Source organism: Lissotriton vulgaris, chromosome 1_1 (genome assembly GCF_964263255.1).
Source record: "Lissotriton vulgaris chromosome 1_1, aLisVul1.2, whole genome shotgun sequence".
Taxonomy (NCBI): Eukaryota; Metazoa; Chordata; class Amphibia; order Caudata; family Salamandridae; genus Lissotriton; species Lissotriton vulgaris.
The window spans coordinates 205,494,150-205,520,391 of NC_141685.1; the positions used below are offsets into that span (position 1 = coordinate 205,494,150).

The 26,242-nt window shown below is 44.9% G+C and overlaps 1 protein-coding gene across 1 annotated transcript in view; it reads left to right on the top strand.

The window, feature by feature from the left end:
* The window catches only part of TIE1 (tyrosine kinase with immunoglobulin like and EGF like domains 1), a 242,227-nt gene that overhangs the window by 24,241 nt on the left and 191,744 nt on the right, over positions 1–26,242 (top strand). Inside the window, exon 2 of the mRNA XM_086952186.1 lies at positions 22,358–22,648. Coding sequence (XP_086808312.1) covers positions 22,358–22,648 — 291 coding nt within the window. The remainder of the gene's footprint in view (positions 1–22,357; positions 22,649–26,242) is intronic.

Genomic DNA, 26,242 nt, shown 5'->3' on the forward strand with positions numbered 1-26,242 from the left:
TCCTTCTGAAAGCGAGAGTCCCCAGCAGGCGAAGCCAGGATGTCCATCTGAAAGCGTGTGTGCCCGGCAGGTGGAGCTAGGATGTCCCTCTGAAAGCACATGTCCCCGCATGCAGAGCTAGGATGTCCTTCTGAAAGCCCGAGTCCCCAGCAGGCAGAGCTAGGATGTCCTTCTGAAAGCGTGTGTCCCCAGCAGGTGGAGCTAGGATGTCCTTCTGAAAGCGCGTGTCCCCGGCAGGCGGAGCTAGGATGTCCTTCTTAAAGCACGTGTTCCCGCAGGCAGAGCTAGGATGTCCTTCTGAAAGCGTGTGTCCCCAGCAGGCGGAGCTAGGATGTCCTTCTGAAAGCGCATGTCCCCAGCAGGTGACACTAGGATGTCCTTCTGAAAGCGTGTGTCCCCAGCAGGTGACGCTAGGATGTCCTTCTGAAAGTGCATGTCCCCAGCAGGCAAACTTAGGATGCCCTTCTGAAAGCGAGTATCCCCAGCAGGCGAAGCATGGATGTCCCTCTGAAAGCGCATGTCCACAGCAGGCAAACTTAGGATGTCCTTCTGAGAATGCGTGTCTCCGGCAGGTGAAGCTAGGATGTCCTTCTGAAATTGTGTCTCCCCAGAAGATGAAGCTAGGATGTCCTTCTGAAAGCATGTGTCCCCAGCAGGCGAAGCTAGGGTGTCCTTCTGAAGGCTTGTGTCCCAGCAGGCAGAGCTAGGATGTCCTTCTGAAAGCGTGTGTCCCCAGCAATCATAGCTAGGTTGTCCTTCTGAAAGCGTGTGCCCCCAGCAGGGGAAGCTAGGATGTCCTTCTGAAAGCGCATGTCCCCAGCAGGTGAAGCTAGGATGTCCGTCTGAAGCACGAATCCCCAACAGGCCAAGGTAGGATGTCCTTCTGAAAGCACTTGTCCCCAGCAGGCCAAGCTAGGATGTCCTTCTGAAAGCGAGAGTCCCCAGCAGGCAAAGTAAGGATGTCCTTCTGAAAGCGCGAGTGTCCAGCAGGCGAAGCCAGGATGTCCCTCTGAAAGCGCGTGTCCCCAGCAGGCAGAGCTAGGATGTCCTTCTGAAAGCGCCTGTCCCCGGCAGACAAAGCTAGGACGTCCTTCTAGGAGCGTGTGTCCCCTTCAAGCGGAGTTAGGATGTCCTTCTGAAAGCGTATGTCCCCAGCAGGTGAAGCTAGGATGTCCTTCTGAAAGCGCAAATCCCAAACAGGCCATGGTAGGATGTCCTTCGGAAAGCACGTGTCCCCAGCAGGTAGAGCTAGGATGTCCTTCTGAAAGTGCATGTCCCTGGCAGACAAAGCTAGGATGTCCTTCTAAAAGCACGTGTCCCCTTCAGGCAGAGCTAGGACGTCCTCTGAAAGTGCGAGTTCCCAGCAGGTGGAGCTTGAATGTCCTTCTGAAAGTGTGTGTCCCCTGCAGGCGAAGCTAGGATGTCCCTTGGAAGCGGGTGTTCCGAGCAGGTGAAGCTAGGATGTCCTTCTGAAAGCGCTTCCCCCCAGCAGGCAAAGTTAGGATGTCCTACTGAAAGCGCTTGTCCCCAGCAGGTGAAGCTAGAATGTCCTTCTGAAAGCGGGTGTCCCCAGCAGGTGGAGCTAGGATGTCCTTTTGAGAGCACTTGTCCCCAGCAGGTGAAGCCAGGATGTCCTTTGGAAAGCACTTGTCCCCAGCAGACCAAGCTAGGATGTCCTTCTGAAAGCGCGTGTCCCCGGCAGGCATAGCTAGGACATCCTCTGAAAGCATGTGTCCCCAGCAGGCCAAGCCAGGATGTCCTTCTGAAAGCGCGTGTCCTCTGCAGGCAAATCTAGGACAGCCTCTGAAGGTGCGTGTCCCCAGCAGGCAAAGCGAAGATGTCCTTTTGAAAGCGCGTGTCCCCAGAAGGCAGAGCTAGGAGGGACTTCTGAAAGAGCGTGTCCATAGCAGGTGGAGCTGGGATGTCCTTCTGAAAGCGCGTGTCCCCTGCAGGCGAAGCCAGGATGTCCTTCGGAAAGCGTGAGTCCCCAGCAGGCCAAGCTAGGATGTCCTTCTGAAAGCGCGTGCCCCCGGCAGGCAAAGCTAGGACAGCTTCTGAAGGTGAGTGTCCCCAGCAGGCAAAGCGAGGATGTCCTTCTGAAAGCACGTGTCCCCAGCAGGCAAAGCTAGCATGTCCTTTAAAAGAGCGTGTGCTGAGCAGGTGAAGCTAGAATGTCCTTCTGAAAGCTTGTGTTCTCAGCAGGCGGAGCTAGGATGTCCTCTGAAAGCACGTATCCCCAGCAGGTGAAGCCAGGATGTCCTTCTGAACGCACATGTTTCCAGCAGACAAAGCTAGGATGTTCTCTGAAAGCACGTCTCCCCAGCAGGTCAAGCCAGGATGTCCTCTGAAAGCGCGTCTCCCTAGCAGGTGAAGTTAGGACGTCACATAAACAAAAGGAATCCTACTCACAGTGGAAAGGGAAAAGTGTCAGCCACAGGTGTGGGGACAGTCAGTGTTTTGTAAAATACCCCTCACACACCAACAGGCCCCTTGGTGTCATGCTTCATCATAGGGGTCTTCGCACCCTCTAATGGGATGCGGCGTGCTGCGACCTACGACTACGCGGGAGCACTGAAAGTTAGACTATGTGTGGTGTGTGTGGTGGAAGTGGTAGGGGTATTAGACTGTAGGTAACAAGGACCCCCTGATAAGGATAGATATCCTGGGACAGGGTAAACAATGTATGAAACGTAACAATCCCAGGCATACACTAAGGAAAATACACAATAGATTCAACAAACAAACTAGTACAGTTAGGAAAAATATAATTTTTTAATTTGATAAAAAGGAATATTAAAAGTAAGTGCTTTAGTCACAATTGATAAAAATAGCAATATAATGATACATATGTATTCACAAAACAAGTTAAAAAGAGGTTAGATGGCATCCAGTCGACGCGTTTCGACATATACAATATGCCTTCATCAGGACTTTAACCATCAAAATTCTGTAAAACATAATCATAACACGATATTAATGTTATTAATTTCCTATCGTGACAGAATTACAACTGAACTAGTTAACGGTTTGTTACTCCATTCTATTGGTAAAAGTATGATATCCATTCCACATTCTTGATGTACCGCTTTAATTAAACAACTCAACAACCTATGCGTAAACGTTGATCTCAAGAACAAGGCATGACATAATTTATGTTCATAAATCTGGCGTTGATCACACGAACACAACATGATATAATTTATGTTCACAAATCTGGCAAGGATAGCCTGACAAGAAGGTGTTAGCCTATTCATAGAGAACAGCAAATTCTAATTCTACTAGGGACAAATGGAAAAGATGGTACAGTTGTAAACTATCCTATTACATGATCATATCTGGGATAATCATTATTGCATTCTCGCTACCATATCTGTTTAGATGTTTGTACAGTTGTTGAAAGTACCTTTTTATATGTTCAATTTAAAAATTACTTAATACAATTTGCAAGAGACAATTTCACAAACATGTTTACATATGTCTGTCCCTAAACTATGAATAGGGCTAACTCATTCGTATTTATTAAAATAGTAAAGGTAAAGGAAAGGATGAAACAAAAGAGAAAAGGGGAGGGAAGGATAGGTAGTCACATATTTCTACATTTGTAAGTTATATTTTCCTAGGTGTTACTAGATTCCTTAACAGTAATTAAGGTGAATAGTTGTCTCCTATTTCTAGATACTGACCTAAAGTCCGTTCACATAGTTATTATTCTCTTACCTAATACTCGTGTCAGTATCAGTAGGCAGCGGTCGTGGGCGATGCTGCAATTCTCTTCTACTTAGGCTATGTTATAAAAACACACAGTGAAGTCCAGGGCGTGATCACAAACCTACGAGTGAATTATGCGATTCCATTAGTAGTCATCCTATTGCTATTGTTAATTGTATGCGAGGGGGCACATATTCCTAGTTCTCTTACCCTGAAAACGGACTTTATATGTTTAAAGTTCGGGGTCCAGTCAATTAGTTGAACAGCACCTTAAAACATTAGCGTATGATATACGAATCCTATCAAAAGAGAAAGGAATGGGTTCAATGATATCGTGGTGGTAATCTGTTGTCAATATTTAGGTACAGATATTATCTGCTTACCTAAAAGGAGAAGTGAACGTTGCTTGTCGATAAAAATAATCCTTTCTTTTGATGAGTTAAAATTCTATGGCGTGGGCGTTTGTATGGAGCCGCCGATCACGTGATAGCTCCTAATGAAAACGTATATACTCCTATTAGATATCTATGTCCCAGTATAGTGATGGTCATTAGATATATGAATTAATATTTTGCCTTAAACTATTAAAGTAATATTGGCTATGAAGTAAAAATATACCTTTAGGATGTGGAGCAATTGTTGCGGTGACAACGTGCACGCCTCGCTCGCCAGGCGTTCAAGCTTTAAAAACCCGAGTCTTGGAGCCGACTTGATGTCGAATGGGGTTGGAAGCCGAGCGCATCTAATTCCTGTTATGCGCATGTAATTCCTATTAGGTAAGGGGCACAGTTTTAGCATTTAAGGCGATAAATATTAAGTTGCAGTGAAGTTTAGACTAATCTAACCAGTTTGCACGTTCTCTTACCGTAAGCGCTACTGATGAAAAGCTGCATCCGGGTATTCTGCCAACGGGTCAGGTTGCGGGAAAGAACGACTCTGATTGGGAGTTTCAGACGTTCTTTTATAAGGACAGTTTCTATTGGATAGACTATCACCTGTGTGTCTTAAAGGGCAATACTGTTATCGGCATTTCGTATGTTTACATCTAACCCTTCCTAACACCATTAATATTATATCTTCTAGCGTTAATAAAAGGCGGGAAGTAAGGAATATTAATTATTTTACGATCTAAGTGAAAAAATGGGAAAATATTCACACCTGATGTTATATTCTGTCTAAACTACACAAAAAAAATGGGTTATTATGTTATGGTGTCGTGAAAACTCCGTTATAATTATATTTGGCAAATAATTTCATTGTAGGGTATAGTATACCTATTCGGGATAAGGTTTCAATATATGTAGGGGATAAAAGGAGCTGATTCAAGATATGTTTGTATAAGTATAAAGACACATGCTGAATGAAAAAGGGGGACAGATTATCATTAACTGGGATCTTATTAGTCTAACAGATTACAGTATTTATAAGATTGCATTTTCCCAGGGCAATTCATTATTAAGGCCCTGGGTGAAGGTCCTGAGGGAAAAGATCCAAAAAACTTCTCGTTTCTTTCTTATCCTTTCTCCTCCTTTACTGTTGGGAATGCTGATCTTTTCCAAAATGCGCCATCGCAGATCGGATGGAGCATGTTGGAAGTCCATGAAATGTGCAACTAAAGGCGCAGATAATTTTTTAGTCTTGATTGCTGACCTGTGTTCGGTCAGCCGAGTTTTAATTGATCTGGAAGTTTCGCCCACGTAACCCAAGTTACAAGGGCATAGGAGTAGATAAATAACATTGCTGGTGTTACATGTCCATAAGTCATTAGCTTTGATGTTATGACCATTTAGCTGAAATGTCTCTTCCAGATCAATTAAAACTCGGCTGACCGAACACAGGTCAGCAATCAAGACTAAAAAATTATCTGCGCCTTTAGTTGAGAGTTTTTGCCCGCTAAAGTCAGAATTTGTATTGCCTTCATGCTAGTGTTCATGCCATTTTTCAACCAGGCTACCTGAAACTATCGCCATGCAGCGGCGTTTTGTAAATAAATCGCTAACAAGGCGATGGTTTTTGGCGATAGTCTGTGTTAAGAAAACTCCTGCTAACTAGCCTTAGCGTTAGTTAGCGGCAGTTCTTGTACACATGGCCCAGATTTTGTCCTCGCTTCTGGCTAAATCATGACGCTGATTTTACCATACCTTGTGACTATAATGCTGTCCTTGGTAATGAGCATGGCTCGGGATTTTACTACAAGGGGGGATTGTGCCTGACATCTGAAGTTATTATGGGTCCTTTTTATACTGCGACTTGTAACTTTACCATGACTTGGGATTTTTCCATGACTAATGCTTTTACGGTGACTTATGATTTTGTAATGACTAATGATTTTATGCAGACATGATTTTTTTGATGTCTAATGATTTTACAGTGACTTATGATTTTGTGATGACTAATGATTTTATGCAGACATGATTTTTTTGATGTCTAATGATTTTACAGTGACTTATGATTTTGTGATGACTAATGATTTTATGATGACTTATGATTTTTTTGATGTCTAATGATTTTACGGTGACCTATGATTTTTTAATGACTAATGATTTTATGCAGACATGATTTTTTTGATGTCTAATGATTTTACAGTGATTTATGATTTTGTGATGACTAATGATTTTATGATGACTTATGATTTTTTTGATGTCTAATGATTTTACAGTGACTTTTGATTTTTTGATGACTAATGATTTTATGCTGACATGATTTTTTTGATGTCTAATGATTTTACGGTGACTTAGGAGTTTGTGATGACTAATGATTTTATGGTGACTTATGATTTTTTTGATGTCTAATGCTTTTACGGTGACTTATGATTTTGTAATGACTAATGATTTTATGCTGACATGATTTTTGTTGATGTCTAATGATTTTACGGTGACTTATGATTTTGTGATGACTAATGATTTTATGGTGACTCTTCTGGCGTGACTGGTTTCTGGTTTGATCATGACTCGTGATTGTAATTAGGGGTGGCTGTAACTCGTATAATTCAGGGGTGTCGCATAATCAAGCGAGTTACCTAGGAATTTTGCACGATTACTTTGAATTACTTGAGAAGCTACTCTCGCTTGCTCAGGTGCTCTTAGGGTAGGATTTTCTGTCAGCTTACTCCCACCATTTAGCCTTTTTTTCTTAGCGCAATATAAACCCTCAACTCCAAAATGGAAGTGAGGATGAAAATTTGCGCAAAGAAATAGCACTAAATGCAGCAGAACACGGTAAGCGAGCACAAGCAACGGCTCATGCTTGCTAAATGTGTTCTTGCGGTATGATTCTTTTCCCTAAATCACATGAACATGAGTATTTGCGTAATAATTGGCAATTCAGCCTCAAAGAGTAAAGCGGAATTACCAAACTTCTCTAATTACTCGGGCGTAGTTGATATTTCGATCAAGCCTGAGCAAAAAGCTTGCCGACATTGGTAATGAGCACGTGTATAGACCATGAGCCATTTTGCACCAGCTGGTGATTTTACCAGGATGCATGATTTTTCACAAGTTTGGGACCTGTCATTTTTCTGTGACATGTCGAGGTACCAAGCAAATCTGGAACCACAACATTAGTGAAAATATATTTTCCCTGAAGACGCAGCATAATATTTTGAGGGAGTATTTTCATACACCTTGTTCAGGCCGGACTGGCTATTCTGCCTCCCTGGCATTTCCTGCTGGGCCGCAGGCTAGGGGTATCTTTACAAGTTAGATGATCTGCCATGACCCAGCCATGACCCTCTGACCACATTCTATTCATAGCTTCCAGAAGCGTGGGGCTGGTTAGAACAGTTTTAAGTGTCACCTAAGACAGTGACATGACATTTAACTTTCTAAACAGAAATCCATTGGTTTTTGATCTCGTATAAACATATTTCCTCTGTTTGTTGTTATAATCTCTTACATCACTTTTTTTCTTGGTATAAAATACGTTAATTTGTTTTTACAATATTTATATTTCTGTTGGCACAGACGAATACAAAAGTAGCGGCTGGCCATATTGGAATGGTATTTTCTACACTTCTAAGATGGCCATCAGGTTGCAAGCTGACACAACGGGCCCGATTCACAGAATGAATTTAAGACTCAATCCTAAATTTACTACTATTTTGGTATTCACAGAATGCACTTACTACTTTTGGCATTCACAGAATGCACTTACTTCTTTTGGTATTCACAGAATGAACTTACTACTTTTGTTATTCACAGAAGTTAGGATTTTGTCTTAAGTTTGTCCTAAGACAAACTTAAGACAGACTTAAGACAAACTTAAGTTAGGATTTTGTCTTAAGTCTGTCTTAAGTATGTCTTAAGTCTGTTTTAAGTATGTCTTAAGTCTGTCTTAAGTATGTCTTAAGTTTGTCTTAAGACAAACTTAAGACAAAATCCTAACTTCTCTGAATACCAAAAGTAGTAAGTTCATTCTGTGAATGCCAAAAGTAGTAAGTGCATTCTGTGAATACCAAAATAGTAGTAAGTTTAGGATTGAGTCTTAAGTTCATTCTGTGAATCGGGTCAACCGAGTGTTCATCTTCGAAGTATGAACATGATCGGTTGTCTAGGTACAATATTTTATATACGTTGATGGCCGTCATGTTATGTCTAGATGTAATGTGGCAGCCATCTTGGAAGTATAGAAAATAACATTTGACGATCCAGGAATGCTGTTTTCGGTACTTCCAAAATGGCTGACACATTGTATCTATGTGTCACCTGATGGTCATTATCAAAGTCAAAACTTGGTAGGGAAATATTAACTGTATAGGAAACAGGCAAGTTCCTCTACCCTGAGTGCCCAACTGCATGTGAAGCTGGTGATCTGACTTTTTCTTGCCCTGCTGTCATGTTCATCTATCATGTGTACAGAAGCTTAGGCCTGACCATGACAATGTGAGGTGAATAGCTTGTCATGTACTTGGAGGGTCGCGCATATGGATGTGGACTACTGCCCATGCTCTCAGTGCACCACTTAAAACAGTAATGGCAGTGCACAGTGTTTTGTGACTTTGTAAAATGGTCAGACATAGCTTCAGCAGACACGAGTGCTTTGCCTTCACGCCTGTGTCTGACTGGTGTAGACCCGGACAATGGAGACAGAAGGATAGAGACAGGGCTACCTTTAGAAATTCCATGAGGACCTGGATATCAAGGGCTTGTTGATTAGATCTTGCCGAGCACTGCCATTTGGAAAATGGGAGGGTCGAAGAATCTGCACTTGCGGTTACTCAAGGAGAGGAAGTTTCTAGGCAGGGCCTGTCGTTTCCGCTGCTTCAAGAATACTAATGACAGCCTTGCATATTTCACTCACACTTCATATTGCCCATGTTTTGTATACTCCAGTGGCGGCTGGCCTGGCTCGCGGGTGGTGAGGTGAGCATAGGAGGGGGTCCACGAGGGGGGAGGGAGTCGCACATATTAAAATAAAAACCTAAAAACAAATAAACCTACCTTTGCGCTGCTTCTGCTCTTCTCCATTTGAGAATCCTGGTTCGACGCTCAAGTAGGGAATGGGGGGCCTGGGCTTGTTCTCCACGCAGACTGTATTGCAGCCTGGCTGGAGAACGGGGAAAGTGCGCATGACTGGTTTGGGCTGCCCGAGAGGGCCGACCCAAAAGTCATTGCGCACCTAGGAGTGGGTAAACCACTCCTCCCCTGCCCTGCTCCGAGAGCAGAACAGCCCCGCCTAGCCACATACCAAGCAGCACGAAGCATGAAATTATAATGACTTAAAGTTAGTCTCCCAAGAATAAAGCAGGTAAACTGTGGGTCCTATTATGCGCATGCGTACAAAAAACTAAGGAGCACTGGTCAGCCCAATGCGCCTGCTTGAGACTGTTTGAAAATGAATGATAAAAACACTGAGCTGATGTGCCCTGCAAACCAGTGAGAAGTGTTTGGGCCATCTGCACCTGCGGTAGTCGGTGGGGGATGGTAATAGCAGAATCTCAACTATAAGGGAATGGAAACCATCAACCAGAAGGAAGGGGTGTAATGCCTCGATGTTAGAATGCAGCTTACCCCAACCCTATATGTTGTACCCGTCGGATTGTATAATATTTAGTACTTCTTCATTGTTAAAGTTATTATTTCCATAAAAGAGGAGCACTTCGTTGTTATTGTGTCTGTTGGTTGACTGTTGAGTTTGCAGCTTTTCCTTAGAAACTAGGGTCTTCTTACTCGATACTCTGAGAGTCAATTTTAACCTCTGACCTCATGGTCACAGGTTAAAATTCAGGTGGACCCACTCAGCCTTTCATCCTTCTGAAGTCAATAAAATGAGTGCCATTGAGTTGGGTAATTATAAACATCTTGTCTTTATTTATTTTTTTAAATGTGGATACGAATGGAAATTTTGTTGCTTTTTGAGTGATTTGCAACGTTGTCGTCATGACAGTCTGGCCAACAGCTGTGTGGATTGACAGGTAGGGGGAGGGTCCAAAAAAGTAAGGAGCTTTAGTAAAGAGGTTTCAACAGCAGTATACATGCACACATTTGATACTAAAATTAGCATCGCAGGTTTTCATATAAGTGCATTGATGTATCATCTGTGGGGTTTCATGTCATTGAATGCTGTCAGGCATTCAAGCATCAGGTCACATTTATTGGCTAAATAAATGTGCAAACACTCATTTCAACTTCCTCTTTTCACAAATCACTAAATAAATATGGATAAATACTGATACATTTTGCACAAAAAAATATTGATAAATATACATGGCAATGTCAAAAAATGTAATACCATAAAACCGTGAGCCCTAAACATAATACACACAAACAGCTAGAAAAGTTAGCGCTTTCGAACATCAAAACCGACAGTAAAGTCCATCTGGAGAGCCGGGATTCCTTACAGCTTTATGCTCCACTGTGAAATCGAATCCACTTAAACTAGATAGACCACCTCAGCAACTTGGAATTCTCACCCATCAATGCCATGAACCACTGGAGAGGTTTGTGACCTGCCTGGACCACAAACTTGGTAACAAACACATAAGGCTGGAACCTCTCCAAAGCCCACAGTATTGCGGGTAATTATTTTTCAATGGCCGTCTAGTTCTCTTCCCTGGGAGGCAGTCTCTGACTTATAAAGGCCACTGGTTGCTCTCCATCCTTAACACCAAGTTGGGCCAGTACCGCTCCAACTCCATTATCTGAGGAGTCAATCTGTACAATGAAGGGCTGACCATTGTCAGGGGTCTTCAGAGCAGATGCATTACAAATGCTGTCTTTAGAACCGCTAAGAATTTTGACACAACGCACTGAAAATCCATTTCTTTGGCAGATTCTTGGTTCTCCGAACTGTTAAAAGTGCGCCCATAATTGCCACAAACATTTTGTAGTAGCCAGTGAGGCCTTGGAAGGCCCTCACTTGAGTCCTGACGGTGAGAACCTCCCGATTGAACACAGACTGGATCTTGGCAATCAATGGGTGGCTCTTCCTGTTGCCCATCTGATGACCAAGGTTGACTACAGAGAACTGCCCACCTGAAACCTGATTCACTCAATGGTCACTTTCGCTCTCTGTATCCTGACCAACACCTTCTCTTGGTGCCTCAGACTAACTTCCCATGGCTTGGCATCCTCGACAACCTAAAGACGGCAGTGTCGCCCAGGTTGGTCATGAGGATCTCTTCCAGGCCTGAGCTGAAAAGTGGCAGGAGCATGCTTAAGTTTAAAGGCATGACCCTAAAGTGATAGGATCCATGTGGGTAGAGAATGCAAACTTCTCCTTGTCACTAGGTGTTAATGCGGTCAGCCAGTTGCCAGTGGTCAGGTGGAAGGTACTCGAGTACCGAGCGGCGCCCAGTCAGCAAAGATGACTTGTGAGTGCACGGGAGGAGCACAAACGACCCAAACACGTACAGCTGCCTTGTTTGGGGCTAGTTTGTTTTTTTAGCACCAAATGCATCCTCACACCCAAAAAGGGCAAGGACATATTTCCTGATAAAATATAGCACCAGCTGCCTGTATTCCATTTCATGTAATTATGTGTCATTTTGTGTCATTTTTCAGAGGTTTCGCATAATTTTTATGTAAGAATTTGAATTCGTATTTTTGGGGTGGGTGCCACCCACCCTTGTCAGGGTGAACCCTCAAAGTCACCAAAGTAACCTTAGCTCAGCCCCCAGGTGGCCAGTGATAGACCTTCTTTGGCTACTGCAGGATCTTTGGGACCAACTATGAGACAGTGGGGGCTGCCGCTCGTCAGAGCTATTGGGGGTGGGGGGCAGAGGACATGCCGAGGCTACTGGGCCCAAGCATGGTGGGTGAGGTGGTCTGACACTGATGGCCTTGGGTCCACCCTATTAAGCCCCTGCAAATCAGATCAATTCCAACCCTTTCTACACTTGACTTTCAGATTGGCAAGAGCTCAAAACTCAACAGTCAACCAACACAAACCATAACTTAACATCCAACCCAGCGCTTCACTTTCATTGGAAAAACAAGGTAATATCACAACAATATCAAACACTACACAATCCGATGAGTACAACATGCAGGGTTGTATTAACCTGCATCCCAGCGTCGAGGGTCTACGCCCCCTTTCTACCTCTAGATTATGTTGAAATCTCACTATTATCATTCCCCACGTTCAGGCGGGACTTGACGCAGGCGCCAATGGCTCTAAAGTTCTCACTGGTTTGAGTAGCGGATGAGTGCGATGTCTCTCGTTCCTCCTCAGGCAGTCTCAAGGGCCTGTGCCAGGGTGCCTGTGCACCGTCATCACGTGTCGCCCTCGACCACCTTAAGCCCTGCAGTTCCCCAGCTTTGTTCTCTGTAGTTAGGGGAGTGGGGTGGTTTGAGGCCTCCGTGTCTTTAATGAAATCCAGATTCTCTAGTCATGGCTATAGGAGAATGGCAATTGTAGGTTGCCCACCCGTCCTCACGGCTTGAATTTTCTTTTGCAGTGCGTCCCTCCTGTTGGCAGCAGTCTTATGTTCTTCAGTGGAATCTGGTTCCTTGCAGTGGTGCCTTTGGGACAATGGCTGCCTCAGAGCCAATCAGGATTCTCTGCTCGGCAGCACCTTGGCTTAGTTCTTGTCATCAGCAGCTGCAGCATTAGTCTCTCAAGCCAATGACTGTTGTTTACAAAGTCGGACATGTTCTGGTACAGTCTTAGTACAGCTCATTCATGAACTGCACAGGGAGATGGGGAACCCCTATACAGCACAGTTCTCTCCTGGATCACTCTCTGGGGTCATCAGCTTTGTTTAGGGTTCTTCATGCCGGGGACATACTGGGCCCGATTCACAGAATGAACTTAAGACTCAATCCTAAACTTACTACTTTTGGTATTCACAGAAGTTAGGATTTTGTCTTAAGTTTGTCTTAAGACAAACTTAAGACAAACTTAAAACAGACTTAAGACAGACTTAAGACAAAATCCTAACTTCTGTGAATACCAAAAGTAGTAAGTTCATTCTGTGAATGCCAAAAGTAGTAAGTGCATTCTGTTAATACCAAAATAGTAGTAAGTTTAGGATTGAGTCTTAAGTTAAATCTGTGAATCGGGCCCACTGGGCTTCTCTTCCTGGACACTTTCTCTGCTGCATGGTCAGGCTCGCTCCTTCCCTCTCTCAGTGGGCAGCCAGGCTTCTAGGCTCCGTTGGCAGACACTCCGCTTCTCCAGCAGAAAGTGTTGACTTCGGGTGATGCTGCCTCATGCTCGCGGATCAGGCAGACACCGGCCCTGGCTGCACAGCAGCTCTTCGAGTTCTCTTTTGAGCACTCACTTCCTTGGTCAAGAAGGGCTTGAGACTGAAGCCAGGCGGGCTGGTTTGGGTCCAAGTTTTATACACATTTATTGAGCCTGGGGATATATAAACACTGTCAAGGCTTCATAACTGGTTAGGGCTGGTCTTCTTTCAAATGTCTTTTCCAGGCTGCGCTCAAGACACAGCCTTTGTGCAAAGTGATGACTTTTATAGCAGCTAGCAATGGGTTTGGTTACAAACAGGAGTACCCAAAACGTGGACAAAATGAAGAGTGGGTTCTCTGCACCTGGCTGTCACCAGCCTTCCTGACACAGTAATCAGGGACAGACAGAAGGCAGGCCCTGCCTAGAAGCGTCCACCCATTAAACAACAGAAACTGCCGTCCCAGCTGTGACCTCCACACAGCAGTGCTCAGGAAGATCCAGCCAGCAGTGCCTTGCTCCCAGGGCGCTCATGGAATCTCTGAAAGCAGCCCGTCTCTGTCCTGCTCATTCCAGGGTCTGGGTCTCTGCCCTGCAGCTGGAGAAATGTAGGCAATACCCTCGTAGTGTCTGGGGAAGCTGTCCTCACCCTGCGTCGTGAACCCTAGCAAGCCAGGGCATCAAACATGGATACCCCTGGCCCCAGTACTCAGACTCACACAGCACTCTGAGTCCTACAACTGCACATGTACTGCACATACGCATGCTTGACATGTTTTAAAGAGAAAAACGGGGCCTAGAAGGGCGTTATTATATTAACTTAACAACTCTTCATTCAGCTCCTTGAATAATGTCATGTTCTAGTAAGATTCAAGTCTTCCAATTCATCAAGTAGAGACATTGAAGAAAAACGAAAAGTCACCGCTATGATCATTATCCTGTCGCTTCTGTAGGAGTAACAAGGTCTTATGATTTGAGAACTGACATTTTGCTGGAGCACAGGGTGGTTTGGGTCAGACCAGGAGATTCTGGGTGGCAGAGTCAGGTTATTGTTGGGTTCCTGCTAAGGTTGGAAGTCAAGTGGAGTGGGTTAAAGACCAGGATGAGTTACTGGCGAGAGAGCCAGGCTCGCCCAGTGGCTGTAGAGGAGGGTGTGTGCTGAGGGAGCATGTGAAGTGTTGTCATTATTGAAGTGAATGCCCTTGTCCAGTGGGTGGAAGGAAGGGTCTGGGGACCCACAAAGGCTAGTTGTCAATCTATGCTTTGGCCATGTGGCATGGGCTGAAGGGTTGGAGGTCACAAAGGCTTACTACTTGTTACCGAGCTGCAGGAGCCATTAATCCCATAGTAGGGCTGAAGAGAGCTCTGGGATGTGTCAAGGAGGAGTCAGTGTCAGGAAGTCCAGAAGAAAGTTTAAGGGAAGTGATGAAGACACAGGTGAAGTAGAGGATGAAAAGCACAAGACAATGCAGTGTGCATGATGGCAGGAGAAGTGAGAGGCCAAAGGAGGAGAGGATGTTACCAAGAGGGAAATGTGAAGAGTGGAAAACACGAATCCTGCACTGCGCCTTGAGGGTCCTGAGGGACAGTAGAGCAGTGGACACAGGGGCGCTGGAAGCGTACGAAATTGAGAAGGATGGATCGGAGAGGCTGGAGGCAAAGAGGGCTTGCCGGACGAGTTTATTGCACCACTCTTGGGTCTGCACTTTTCTTAAATTGTGATGGTTAGTTGCCACTTTTGGAGGCCAGTTGCCACTTTTGGAGGCCAGTTGCGACTTTTGGAGGCCAGTTGCCACTTTTGAAGGCCAGTTGCCACTTTTGGAGGCCAGTTGCCACTTTTGAAGGCCAGTTGCCACTTTTGAAGGCCAGTTGCCACTTTTGAAGGCCAGTTGCCACTTTTGGAGGCCAGTTGCCACTTTTGAAGGCCAGTGAAGGCATCAGCTGTGGTGGGCTGATGCTGAGTCCATGTAATAAAGGGATTATGTACATTTCTACGCTTTTTTCAGATAGCCTTTGCACGGCTGCATTGACTTTAAGAACATACTCGATCATTATCTAGATCAGCAATATGGTGTCCCCTGAATATCGAATCAACAATATCGATGTGACAGAATATCACATATAGAATATTGAAAATAAAATATCGACAAGTAAATCTACGTTTTCTGTCCCTCCCGCTACATGTCTTTACCCATGTGGTAAATAGGGGCATATTATCAAGCCCCTTATCGCCGCGTTATCGGCTCTTTTCTGCAGATAACGCGACAATATTTGCATTGCCCTAATATCAAGGCAGCGTTAAGTCAATTAACGTGGCTTTACTAGTAATAGGACCCCTTTCACGATAAACTCATTGTGAAAGGGGGCGTGCAGTGGGTGTTGCGGTGGGCATTCCACCGCACTTGGACGCTGCCACCTATTATCAAGCTTGGAGATAATAGGTGGCAGCGCCAAATTTAAGAACAGGTAAGACCTGATCTTAAGGTGGCGAAACGAGGAGAAATGCTTCATTTTGCCTCGTTTTTGCTTTTTCCATGTGTGCTGCCTTGGGCAGCACACATGGAAAAAGCAAAATGCCAAGGTTTTGTAGTGTAGTTCCTATATTCCCAATAGGCTCTGCGCATTGGAATAACATAAACAGCAGTGTAGACGTAGGACTGAGTTCATCTAGGTCTCTACTGACTATGTTAGACTTAATTAGTTTTGCCAGCTAGCTCAGAGGTCACTAGAAGCTTTCTCGAATGTTCATAAAGGGTTAACTGTCCTGATTTAGCCAAGAAGGGATTCCTTTCTGACAACCGCATAAACATGACAACTTTTCTCCCTCAGAATAAAGAGTGTATCTCTAGAGTCGTGTGAAAACAATAGACGGCTATTTCACTCAGTCAATCGTGCATGCTTAGTTTCACCATAGTGCAGAGAAATAGAGAGACGGGCGTTTCCAATAAAAGGTTTTATTTTATTGAGCAGTCTTCTTTCTCATGCGAGAGAAATGAATTATCACAATTGCAATACTTATCATAAAGTAAAGTGCGTACAGTGAAAGTAGTATTATGAAATAATACTGTAAAAGCATTGATATGGTTTCCTAGCCATATGATACTTTAAAATATATAAAATATATACATACATAAAACATTGACTAAACAAACTCAACTGGTGCTTCTAAGATACGCCTACCCCAGTGTACCTGACCTAAGCCTAATACGGGGGAAGGAGTAAGTAAGTAACAGTATCAAGTTAAAGTTAGGTTTTTGCCAAGGATCGGAATCAAGAATTCTCTCGAAGGTTTTAATCAGCTCCGTACCTTGGTTATAGAATGAAGGAGGTCTTGTATCTCGCTTCTCAGGAATCAATCTCCCAGCAACCCGCGAGGGTAACTCGGGAACACCGGAGCTGGATTACTCAGTGTGAGAAAATGGAGCTTCTCCAGCGCGTCAAAAAGGGAGGGGCGGCTTCCTTCTGCTCTGGCAACAGCTGGGCTCTCGGACAAGTAGAATGTCGCTCTTCTCCCCACCACCGTGTGTGTTTGCTTAAGGCAATATTGGTATATTTATACCTGAAAGGTGTCGGGTTTGACGTAAGGTTGGACATAAGACGTCATTAAGAACTAACAGTTCTTGCTGGACGCTAGGAGTTCTTGTGCAAATCAAAACAAAAGTAGGAGGGGGATTCCCGGGCTGCTGGAGGCTTGGTTTGTTTAAAGAACATGTTGTGCTTTCTAGGAGTCTATGGGAGTAGCCTTGCCGTGCTTTGGACTGCATGGGCTATTACTAAATATGGATCTGATTCTTATGCCTTTATAAGGGTACTATTTATTAAAACAACATAAGGGCATGAATCGGGAATATCGAATTAGGGTCCTAGATAGAAATACAGTCCCTTCCTGTACATAAACAAACCTGCCAATTTGTAACTTGCATGTGTGCTGCATAAATCAGCACACATATATGTTACAAAATGGCATTTAAGGTTTGTTTATGTGCAGGAAAGAACTCCTTCCTGAACATAAACAGACTTCCCTGCTCGCAGACACCCTTGCACTCTGGTGCAAGGGTGCCTGCGCTGGCGATAAGTTGTAAAAACTACCGCCATCGCAGGGGGAAACGCTAGGCTGCACCATATCCTTGGTAATATGGTGCAGCCTAGCGTTTCCGAAGTGGCGAAGAGAGGCGTTAAGCCAAGATGGCTAACGCCTCTCTTCGCCACTTTTTTGGTAACATGCCCCATAGTTCTTCAAGGAAGTAGATGGAGCTAGGAATAATACATTGCTGCATCCCTATATACACTTAGGGCCCGATTCACAGAACTAACTTAAGACAAAATCCTAAACTTACTACTTTTGATATTCACAGAAGTTAGGATTTTGTCTTAAGACAGACTAAAGACAGACTTAAGTTAGGATTCTGTCTTAAGTCTGTCTTAAGTCTGTCTTAAGACAAAATCCCAACTTCTGTGAATACCAAAAGCAGTAAGCTTAGGATTCTGTCTTAAGTTAGTTCTGTGAATCAGCCCCATGCACTTTGATATTTTGTCCCTCGATATTCTGTCCTTGATAATAGTACGCCACAATATCCGAGGCATCGTTGTTCAGCAGTATAATCAGTGACACTCATTATAAAACTTGACTATGCTGTGCTCGCAAACATTAACTGAAACAGATGTAGTACATAAACATTTGGAGTCTGCCCTCCTTGTCAACCTTTTCCTAAAGCTGAGCGTGCAAAACCTACTGTGCTGCCTGTGGGTCTCGGTAACGTAATTTAGAAGCCGGGCTCTAAATAAATACACAGTTGTCTGCAGTACCGAAATAAAACCCTGCAAAAACAAAATAATAATAACATTGTAAATCTGCAATTGTATGTATGTGTGCGGCTTTTGTACAGCGCTAATCAAAGTATGAGTGTGGCTTTTGTGTAGCCCTAATGTATGTATGCGTGTGGTTTTTGCGTAGCGCAAATGTATGTGTGCGTGTGGCTTTTGCGTAGTGCTAATGTATGTATGCGTGCAGCTTTTGTGTAGCGCTAATTATGTATGCGTGCGGTTTTTGCATAGCGCTAATGTATGTTTGCGTGTGGCTTTTGCGTAGCGCTAATGTATGTTTGCGTGTGGCTTTTGCGTAGCGCTAATGTATGCATGCGTGCGGCTTTTGCGTAGCGCTAATTTATGTATGCGTGCAGCTTTTGTGTATCGCTAATGTATGTATGTGTGCGGTTTTTGCGTAGCGCTAATGTATGTGTGCGTGCGGCTTTGCTTAGCGCTAATGTATATATGCGCGCGGCTTTTGCTTAGCGCTAATATATGTATGCGTGTGGCATTTGCATAGCGCTAATGTATGTATACGTGCGGTTTTTGCATAGCGCTAATATATGTATGCGTGCAGCTTTTGGGTAGCGCTAATGTATGCATGCGTGCGGCTTTTGTGTAGTGCTAATGTATGTATGCGTGTGGCTTTTGCGTACCACTAACGTATGTATGCGTGCAGCTTTTGCATAGCGCTAATGTATGTATGCCTGTGGCTTTTGAGTAGCACTAATATATGTATGCAGGCAGCTTTTGCATAGCGCTAATGTATGTATGCTTGTGGTTTTTGCGTAGCGCTAATGTATGCATGCGTGCGGCTTTTGCGTAGCGCTAATGTATGTATGCGTGCAGCTTTTGTGTATCGCTAATGTATGTATGTGTGCGGTTTTTGCGTAGCGCTAATGTATGTGTGCGTGCGGCTTTGCTTAGCGCTAATGTATATATGCGCGCGGCTTTTGCTTAGCGCTAATATATGTACGTGTGCAGCATTTGCATAGCGCTAATGTATGTATACGTGCGGTTTTTGCATAGCGCTAATATATGTATGCGTGCGGCTTTTGGGTAGCGCTAATGTATGTATGTGTGCGGTTTTTGCGTAGCGCTAATGTATGTGTGCGTGCGGCTTTGCTTAGCGCTAATGTATATATGCGCGCGGCTTTTGCTTAGCGCTAATATATGTACGCGTGCGGCATTTGCATAGCGCTAATGTATGTATACGTGCGGTTTTTGCATAGCGCTAATATATGTATGCGTGCGGCTTTTGGGTAGCGCTAATGTATGCATGCGTGCGGCTTTTGTGTAGTGCTAATGTATGTATGCGTGTGGCTTTTGCGTAGCACTAACGTATGTATGCGTGCAGCTTTTGCATAGCGCTAATGTATGTATGCGTGTGGCTTTTGCGTAGCGCTAATATATGTATGCAGGCAGCTTTTGCGTAGCGCTAATGTATGTATGCTTGCGGTTTTTGCGTAGCGCTCATATATGTATGCATGTGGCTTTTGTGTAGCGATAATATATGTATGTGAGCAGATTTTGTGTAGCGCTAATGTATGGATGAGTGTGGCTTTGGCATAGCGCTAATGTATATATGCGTGCGGTTTTTGCGTAGCGCTAATATATGTATGCGTGTGGCTTTTCTGTAGCGCTAATGTATGTATGCGTGCAGCTTTTTCGTAGCGCTAATGTATGTATGCGTGCAGCTTTTGTGTAGCGCTAATGTATGTATGCGGCTTTTGCGTAGTGCTACTATGGTCGACTAAGAAAAGAAGCGCTATTACGGATCAAAGTTAGCATCCATCAATGAACAATAGTAGAGGCAGCTCTGTTGTGGATGGTTATTGCATTGTGATGTAGTGTTCTTTACAGAGATGAGTCTACAACTCCTTCCTAAATTAGAGCAGCGTTGCGGCGGTCTGCATGGGTTTGGGTGTGTAGTTTCAGATCCTGGGTGCATAGATGGACGAGGCCTGCCCCTATGCTTGTGTTTTTTACACTTCTTCTCTAGTTTGAGGGTGTCCTGGCTGCAGGTGTGTTAAGAACCCCTGGAGAGGGTGGGCTTGTTTGCGGGGTACGTGCGGTAGCGGGCATGATGGCTCTGTAAAGGCTGCAGCTGGTGATAAAGATGGCGCTGGTGCGTGGATGTGGCATATATCTTCTGGCCCTGGATGAGACGTGCCGTGGCGTGTAGAATGGCTTTGAGGGGTGCCAGTGCGGATTCTGGGAAGCCACAGAGAAGGGCATGACCGCTATCCAGATGCCAGCTTGCCAGCTTTTTAAATATGTCTGCTAACCATTCTCTGTGCGTTTGCTATTCATCGGGGCAACCGCAGGCTCTCACTTTAGCTGCTTGCAGTGGTGTCTGAAGGTCTCAGGTGTCTTCAGGTTGTGTGGTGCCTCCGTGGTTGATGAGCTCTGATCCTGTGACTTTCCATCAAAAGTGGGGAGGCCCGAAATATGCCGATGAACCTCAGACAGATTTCTTTTTACCATGATATCCCACACAAGAGGATCACCCTGTCATCCAAAGGGAAACTGGGTTGGGTAGACAGACGGTCCCAACAGTGGTTCCTCAGGATTCGCTTTTCAGTCTTTTTTGTTCCTATCTCATTGGGGTCCACAGCCCCAGAATCATGGGCATGAAGTCACTTGTGGAAAACAAGTGCTGGAAATGCAGTAGAAGTAATTAATTTGATGTGAAACCCAAAGGACAACAAATCAAGAATACTATTTGGTGGACAGAGCATCTGATTCTGGTAACTCTTTAATGGGTGATCTACATCCAGCGATTACTTCAGACAATTTGTTGGAACCAGACATTAGTGGAGGAGACCTGTTTGCTCTTAGACTGCTGGTAATCCCTTTTTATTGGCAGCATAAGTACAACTGGTGTTGTTTCTGGCACTTCTCAGTGCCCTGATGCGGTCCATAAATAACTACACAAGGGTCGAAACATCGACATCTATTCCCTTGGACCGAATACTTTCTATTAATTAAACGGAAGCATATGTTGATAATTAAAAACTTTTCTTAATTGTTTCATTGACGTCTTCTACACAGTGTGTTTCTCAAATTTTTTCACTCGCATCATTTAATGCACTGCACTGTTTGCACAAGTGTGCATCTAAGATATACTCGACCGGTGCTTGGTTCGTATATATGTGCTTTTGATTATGGATTGAGGTGCCGTGTTAGGGATGTGTGTTGGCATTAGTATAGAAAATACCTAAAGGTGTTGTTTAGTTAGGTTCAAAAATAGTGACAGGGCTAATATTAATATGGATATGTTGTTATTTTATCTGGAAGGAATAGAGTCTCCGGTTGTTGACCATGTCTTCCATATGGAGTTGAGCAGAGTCTCTGGTGGTTGGCTGTGTCTTCAATATGTAAGTGAGTGGATCTTCTCGTTATTCCTCATGTTTTCCATATGGAAGTGGATGGAGTCTCTGGTGGTTGGTGGCGTCTTCCATATGGAAGTGGATGGAGTCTCTGGTGGTTGGTGGCGTCTTCCATATGGAAGTGGATGGAGTCTCTGATGGTTGACTGTGTTTTTCAAACAGAGTTGAATGGAGTGTCTGGTGCTTGGCCGTATCATATATATGGAAATGAATATAATCTCTGGTGTTTGGCCGTATCGTCCATACACAGTCTGCGGTGGATGGATGTCTCCACAAGGGTGTGAATGAAGTCTCTGGTGGTTGGCCGTATCATCCATATGGAGTCTGTGGTGGATGGATGTGTCTCCACAAGGGAGTGAATGAAGTCTCTGGTGGTTGGCCGTATCGTCCATATGGAGTCTGTGGTGGATGGATGTGTCTCCACAAGGGAGTGAATGAAGTCTCTTGTGGTTGTTCGTATCGTCCATATGGAGTCTGTGGTGGATGGGTGTGTCTCCACAAGGGAGTGAATGAAGTCTCTGGTGGTTGGCTGTATTGTTCATATGGAGTCTGTAGTGGGTGGATGTGTCTCCACAAGGGAGTGAATGAAGTCTCTGGTGGTTGGCTGTATTTTTCATATGGAGCCTGTGGTGGATGGATGTGTCTTCCATAAGGGAGTGAATGAAGTCTCTGGTGGTTGGCCGTATTGTCCATATGGAGTCTGTGGTGGATGGATGTGTCTTCCATGAGGGAGTGAATGAAGTCTCTGGTGGTTGGCCGTATCTTACATATGGAGTCTGTGCTGGATGTATCCTTCAATCATTCTCTTTATGTAACTTCCTCACCAGGTGCTGTGTTAGACGTCGTGCTCATTTCTCATACGCCTGCACCACCATCACATGACACCTACCTGAGGTGTGTGACGGGTGAGCGGGATGGAAAGGACATGCGTCTACAGATCGAGCGGGACAACCAGATCGTCCGCACATCCCCACCTCATCGATTCACCACCACTCAGGAAGGGACTGGAGTCCGAACATTGGGTCTTACCCGCATGGAGCTGGTGGGAGTCTTCTTCTGCACCGGGAAGAGCTCCATCGAGATGACCAAGGTGCTTTACGTCTATAACAGCCAGCACGGTGAGTTTGCATGCCTAAGGCCCGCTTGCATGGAGTGCCATGACCATGAATCTGTGTGCATTACCTCTGTGCATGCATCTTGTGCCATGAGCATGAGTATGCAAGCATGACCGCCCACACCTGTATGTTGTGTTTTGGCCGTTCTTCTGCATGCCTGGTCTCCCACACCTGCTTAGTTGGCCCCGGGACGTGTCTGAATACATGATCTCAAAACATTAATGAAGAGAGAAGGATAAGCTGTGATCCATTCGGCTTCCAATGGTTAGTACAAAAATCAAAATGGGGGGAGAATGGACCACTTGTCCTGTGTAACCAGGGTCTTAGTTAACATGGGAGACCATCATTGTAAAAAACCCTCATATACGTACACAGGCGACGGGCGGTATATGTTGATTCTCCGCCTCAGTGTACCGTAGCAGCAGGTTCATCAGGTCTTTTCCTTTGTCAATATGCTGACCTCCGCATGGAGGAAGACGAACTGGTTTGTCAGTAGTGGCCAAGAATAAAAAGAGGGCGTGCTCGTGCTCAGGTGTGTGAAATAAAATTCCATACGTCATATCTCGTGTATTTTTTATTCCTGAGATTTGTGATGTGGAAACGTGCATATATAGACCAAATTACTAGTATATTAGGGTTTTTTTACAACATTGGTCTCCCACGTTAACTAAGACCTTGGTTACACAAGACAAGTGGTCCATTCTCCCCCATTTTGATTTTTGAATACATGATCCCCACCATACGCCTATTGTACCATGGGTATGAGTCTGAAAGTACATATGTGCATGAGTTTGCACAACTCAATCCCCGCAAAGCGCACTCCTCCAGCATAACATATGACGCCGCCAGCCTCCTAGCCCTTAACCCCGGACGCACACCTCTATGCTGCGTAGCTGCCCCAGGACTCACCCATGGGCCCTTCGCCTGCCACTACTGCAAATTTACCAGCATCAAGAACAAACCACACCCACTAACCCCAAACTCAGCTCCGACACTAACCACCTGAAGTGCATCCTGCTGAACATCCGCTCGGTCCACAAGCACGCCACCGAACTCTGGGTTCTACTCGACACTACATCACTGGACGTCGCCTTCCTAACTGAAACATGGATGAACGCATCATCAACACCCGATATCGCCATAGCCATCCCGGACAACTACAAAATTATCCGAAAAGACCGCACCAACCAAACAGGAGGAGGCATCGCCATCGTCCATAAGAACACCATCAAAATCACGACCAGCTCCAACGATAACCTCACAGCCACCGAACACCTTCACTTCCAGGTCCACACCGACCCTAGTACCACACTCAGAAGCACCCTCATCTACAGGCCTCCAGGAACCCGTAAACAATTCAGCGAAGACATCACTGACTTCATCAGTCCACATGCCCTTGCATCCGAGAACTACATTCTATTTGGAGACTTTAACTTCCACCTGGCCAAGAAAAACGACAGTAACACCACCACCCTTCTCGACAACCTGGCCAATCTCAGCCTCAAACAACTTGTTGACCCCCCCACCAATGTAGCCGGACATACGCTCGACCCAATCTTCACCTCCAGCAAACACATCTGGAGTTCTGGACTTTTTGGTTCCGTCCAGAGGTGTCAGGGATAACACCCGAAGACCCCAGAGTTCTACCTGTCTCGGTGCACAAATAAACAGAAACACGGGCTTCTCGATGGTGGCGTCAAAGACCAAAGGTTTATTACTGCAGGGACACAGAAGTCACAGAAACTACACACGGGCAGTATCTAGGAGCCTGTTCGATTTGTACAAGAAGGGTTGCTCCTTATATACTAAATATTGGCCTTCAGGCGAATTCTTCACATGTTAGTACATTCCCAAAACCTTTGTGTTCTAAACAATAAATATTTGGCGTTGCACAGGAATCGTCGATAATATCTGATGTCAAACATTACGAAGAGGGGTTCCCACTATTCCATCACAATCCCATGTCAACATTTCATTCAAGAGCCGGACCGCCTCATCGTAAATTTAGTTACCTCCCCCTAATAAAGGCCCAGAAGGAAAGGAGCAGAGCCAGGTGCAGATGATAGAAAAGCAGGATAAGAGATGTTTGTGGGTCGTAAATGGGCAAGGCTACCAGCTTCGGCCGCCTAATCATGATCAGGCCAACGAACACGAGAACCAGTATAGCAGGACTGGCCTCAGGCAGAGGAGGCAGCCTTTGTCGAGTCATGCAGCCACAGCGTGTTCTGTTCTAAGGTGCACGTGTTACTAGAGAGGTGAATCTCCGGCTAAGCCTACGTGTCCTTAATCGAAATGGAGTAATCAGAGGTCATTGCGTGTCCATTGTCTATGTGAGGGCAAGAAACACAAAATGGCTGCCATGATCTAAGATGGATGCCATGGGTAGATCAGAAATGTGTTTGTAACAGGAGTACTCTTGCTCGTAGCATAGCGAAAACACCAGGATATGCTAAATGGATCATTTGCGGTTCACTGATACCAAAATTATGTATTTACGACAATGTTGAAAACACGGGTTCAAACCGTCACGGAACCTCAGACCCTCCTTTTGCCCTTACATAGGCAATTACTCAGTCTATGTCAGAATCTAGTTCTATGCTCATCAGGTCAGTGACATGCTGTTGTATCATCATCCTCTCTCGCGCCTTTTCTCCAAACGCAGGTGGTTTTCTAAAACAGGTTGCAGCACAAAGACTACACAGAGCTGGACCACACTGGATAATCAGGCAACACGAGAACAGGAATACTAAGATGACACCAATGACCATCAGAACCTTCCATCCCCACGCTGATATCAGAGTCCAAAACCACTCCATGAAGGACCAGTTTCCCTTGTCTACGTGTATAGAGTCGGAAATCTTGTGTAGCTTAGAGATCGCCTCATAGACAGTTGGAGCATTATTGGGAATAAAAACACAGCAGCTCGATTGGATCATTCTGCATACCCCACCTCGATCTGCAAGTATCACGTCTAGAACCATACGGTTCTGCAACGTCATGAGTCTATCCGCCTGAAGCTCAGCCGTCAAGTTGCTAAGGGCACCAGCAGTTTCGGTAATAGTAGATTCAACTACCCGTGTTAGCTGACGTATGTTTCTACTATTGGCCATAGGCCCCCAGAACGGAAGGAAACCTTTGAAGAAGTCTCCAGCTTCCTGACCAGCGGTATCTTCCTTGCTGAAAACACCTCTTGCTACTCTGGTCTTGTGATAATCAGATGAAGCAGTGTATGTCGGAGGCAACAATCGAGCAATATAACATGAACCTGAAAAGTCAGCAGGCAACCATGTATACGCTCTGTCTTGACAGATGAAGTAGGTACCCCTAGCAGTAAGAAAAGCAGGGGAAGAGTTAGACGGAAACACGTAAGTCTCAACGCACTCACTCCTCCCTAGCTGAGCTCTCGGATTTCTCCCATTTCCTTGCAAACAGACCTGACCTCGGTGAGGCACAACCCAGATTGGAGTTGAGCTTTTACGCTTGCTTTCTCCCAAACTAAGGCGATACTCTGAAGAATTCCAACTCAAATATACCCGTAACTCATCTCTAGGGTAAGATGGAGTATTATTGACGTCCTTGATCATGTCAATAATTCCC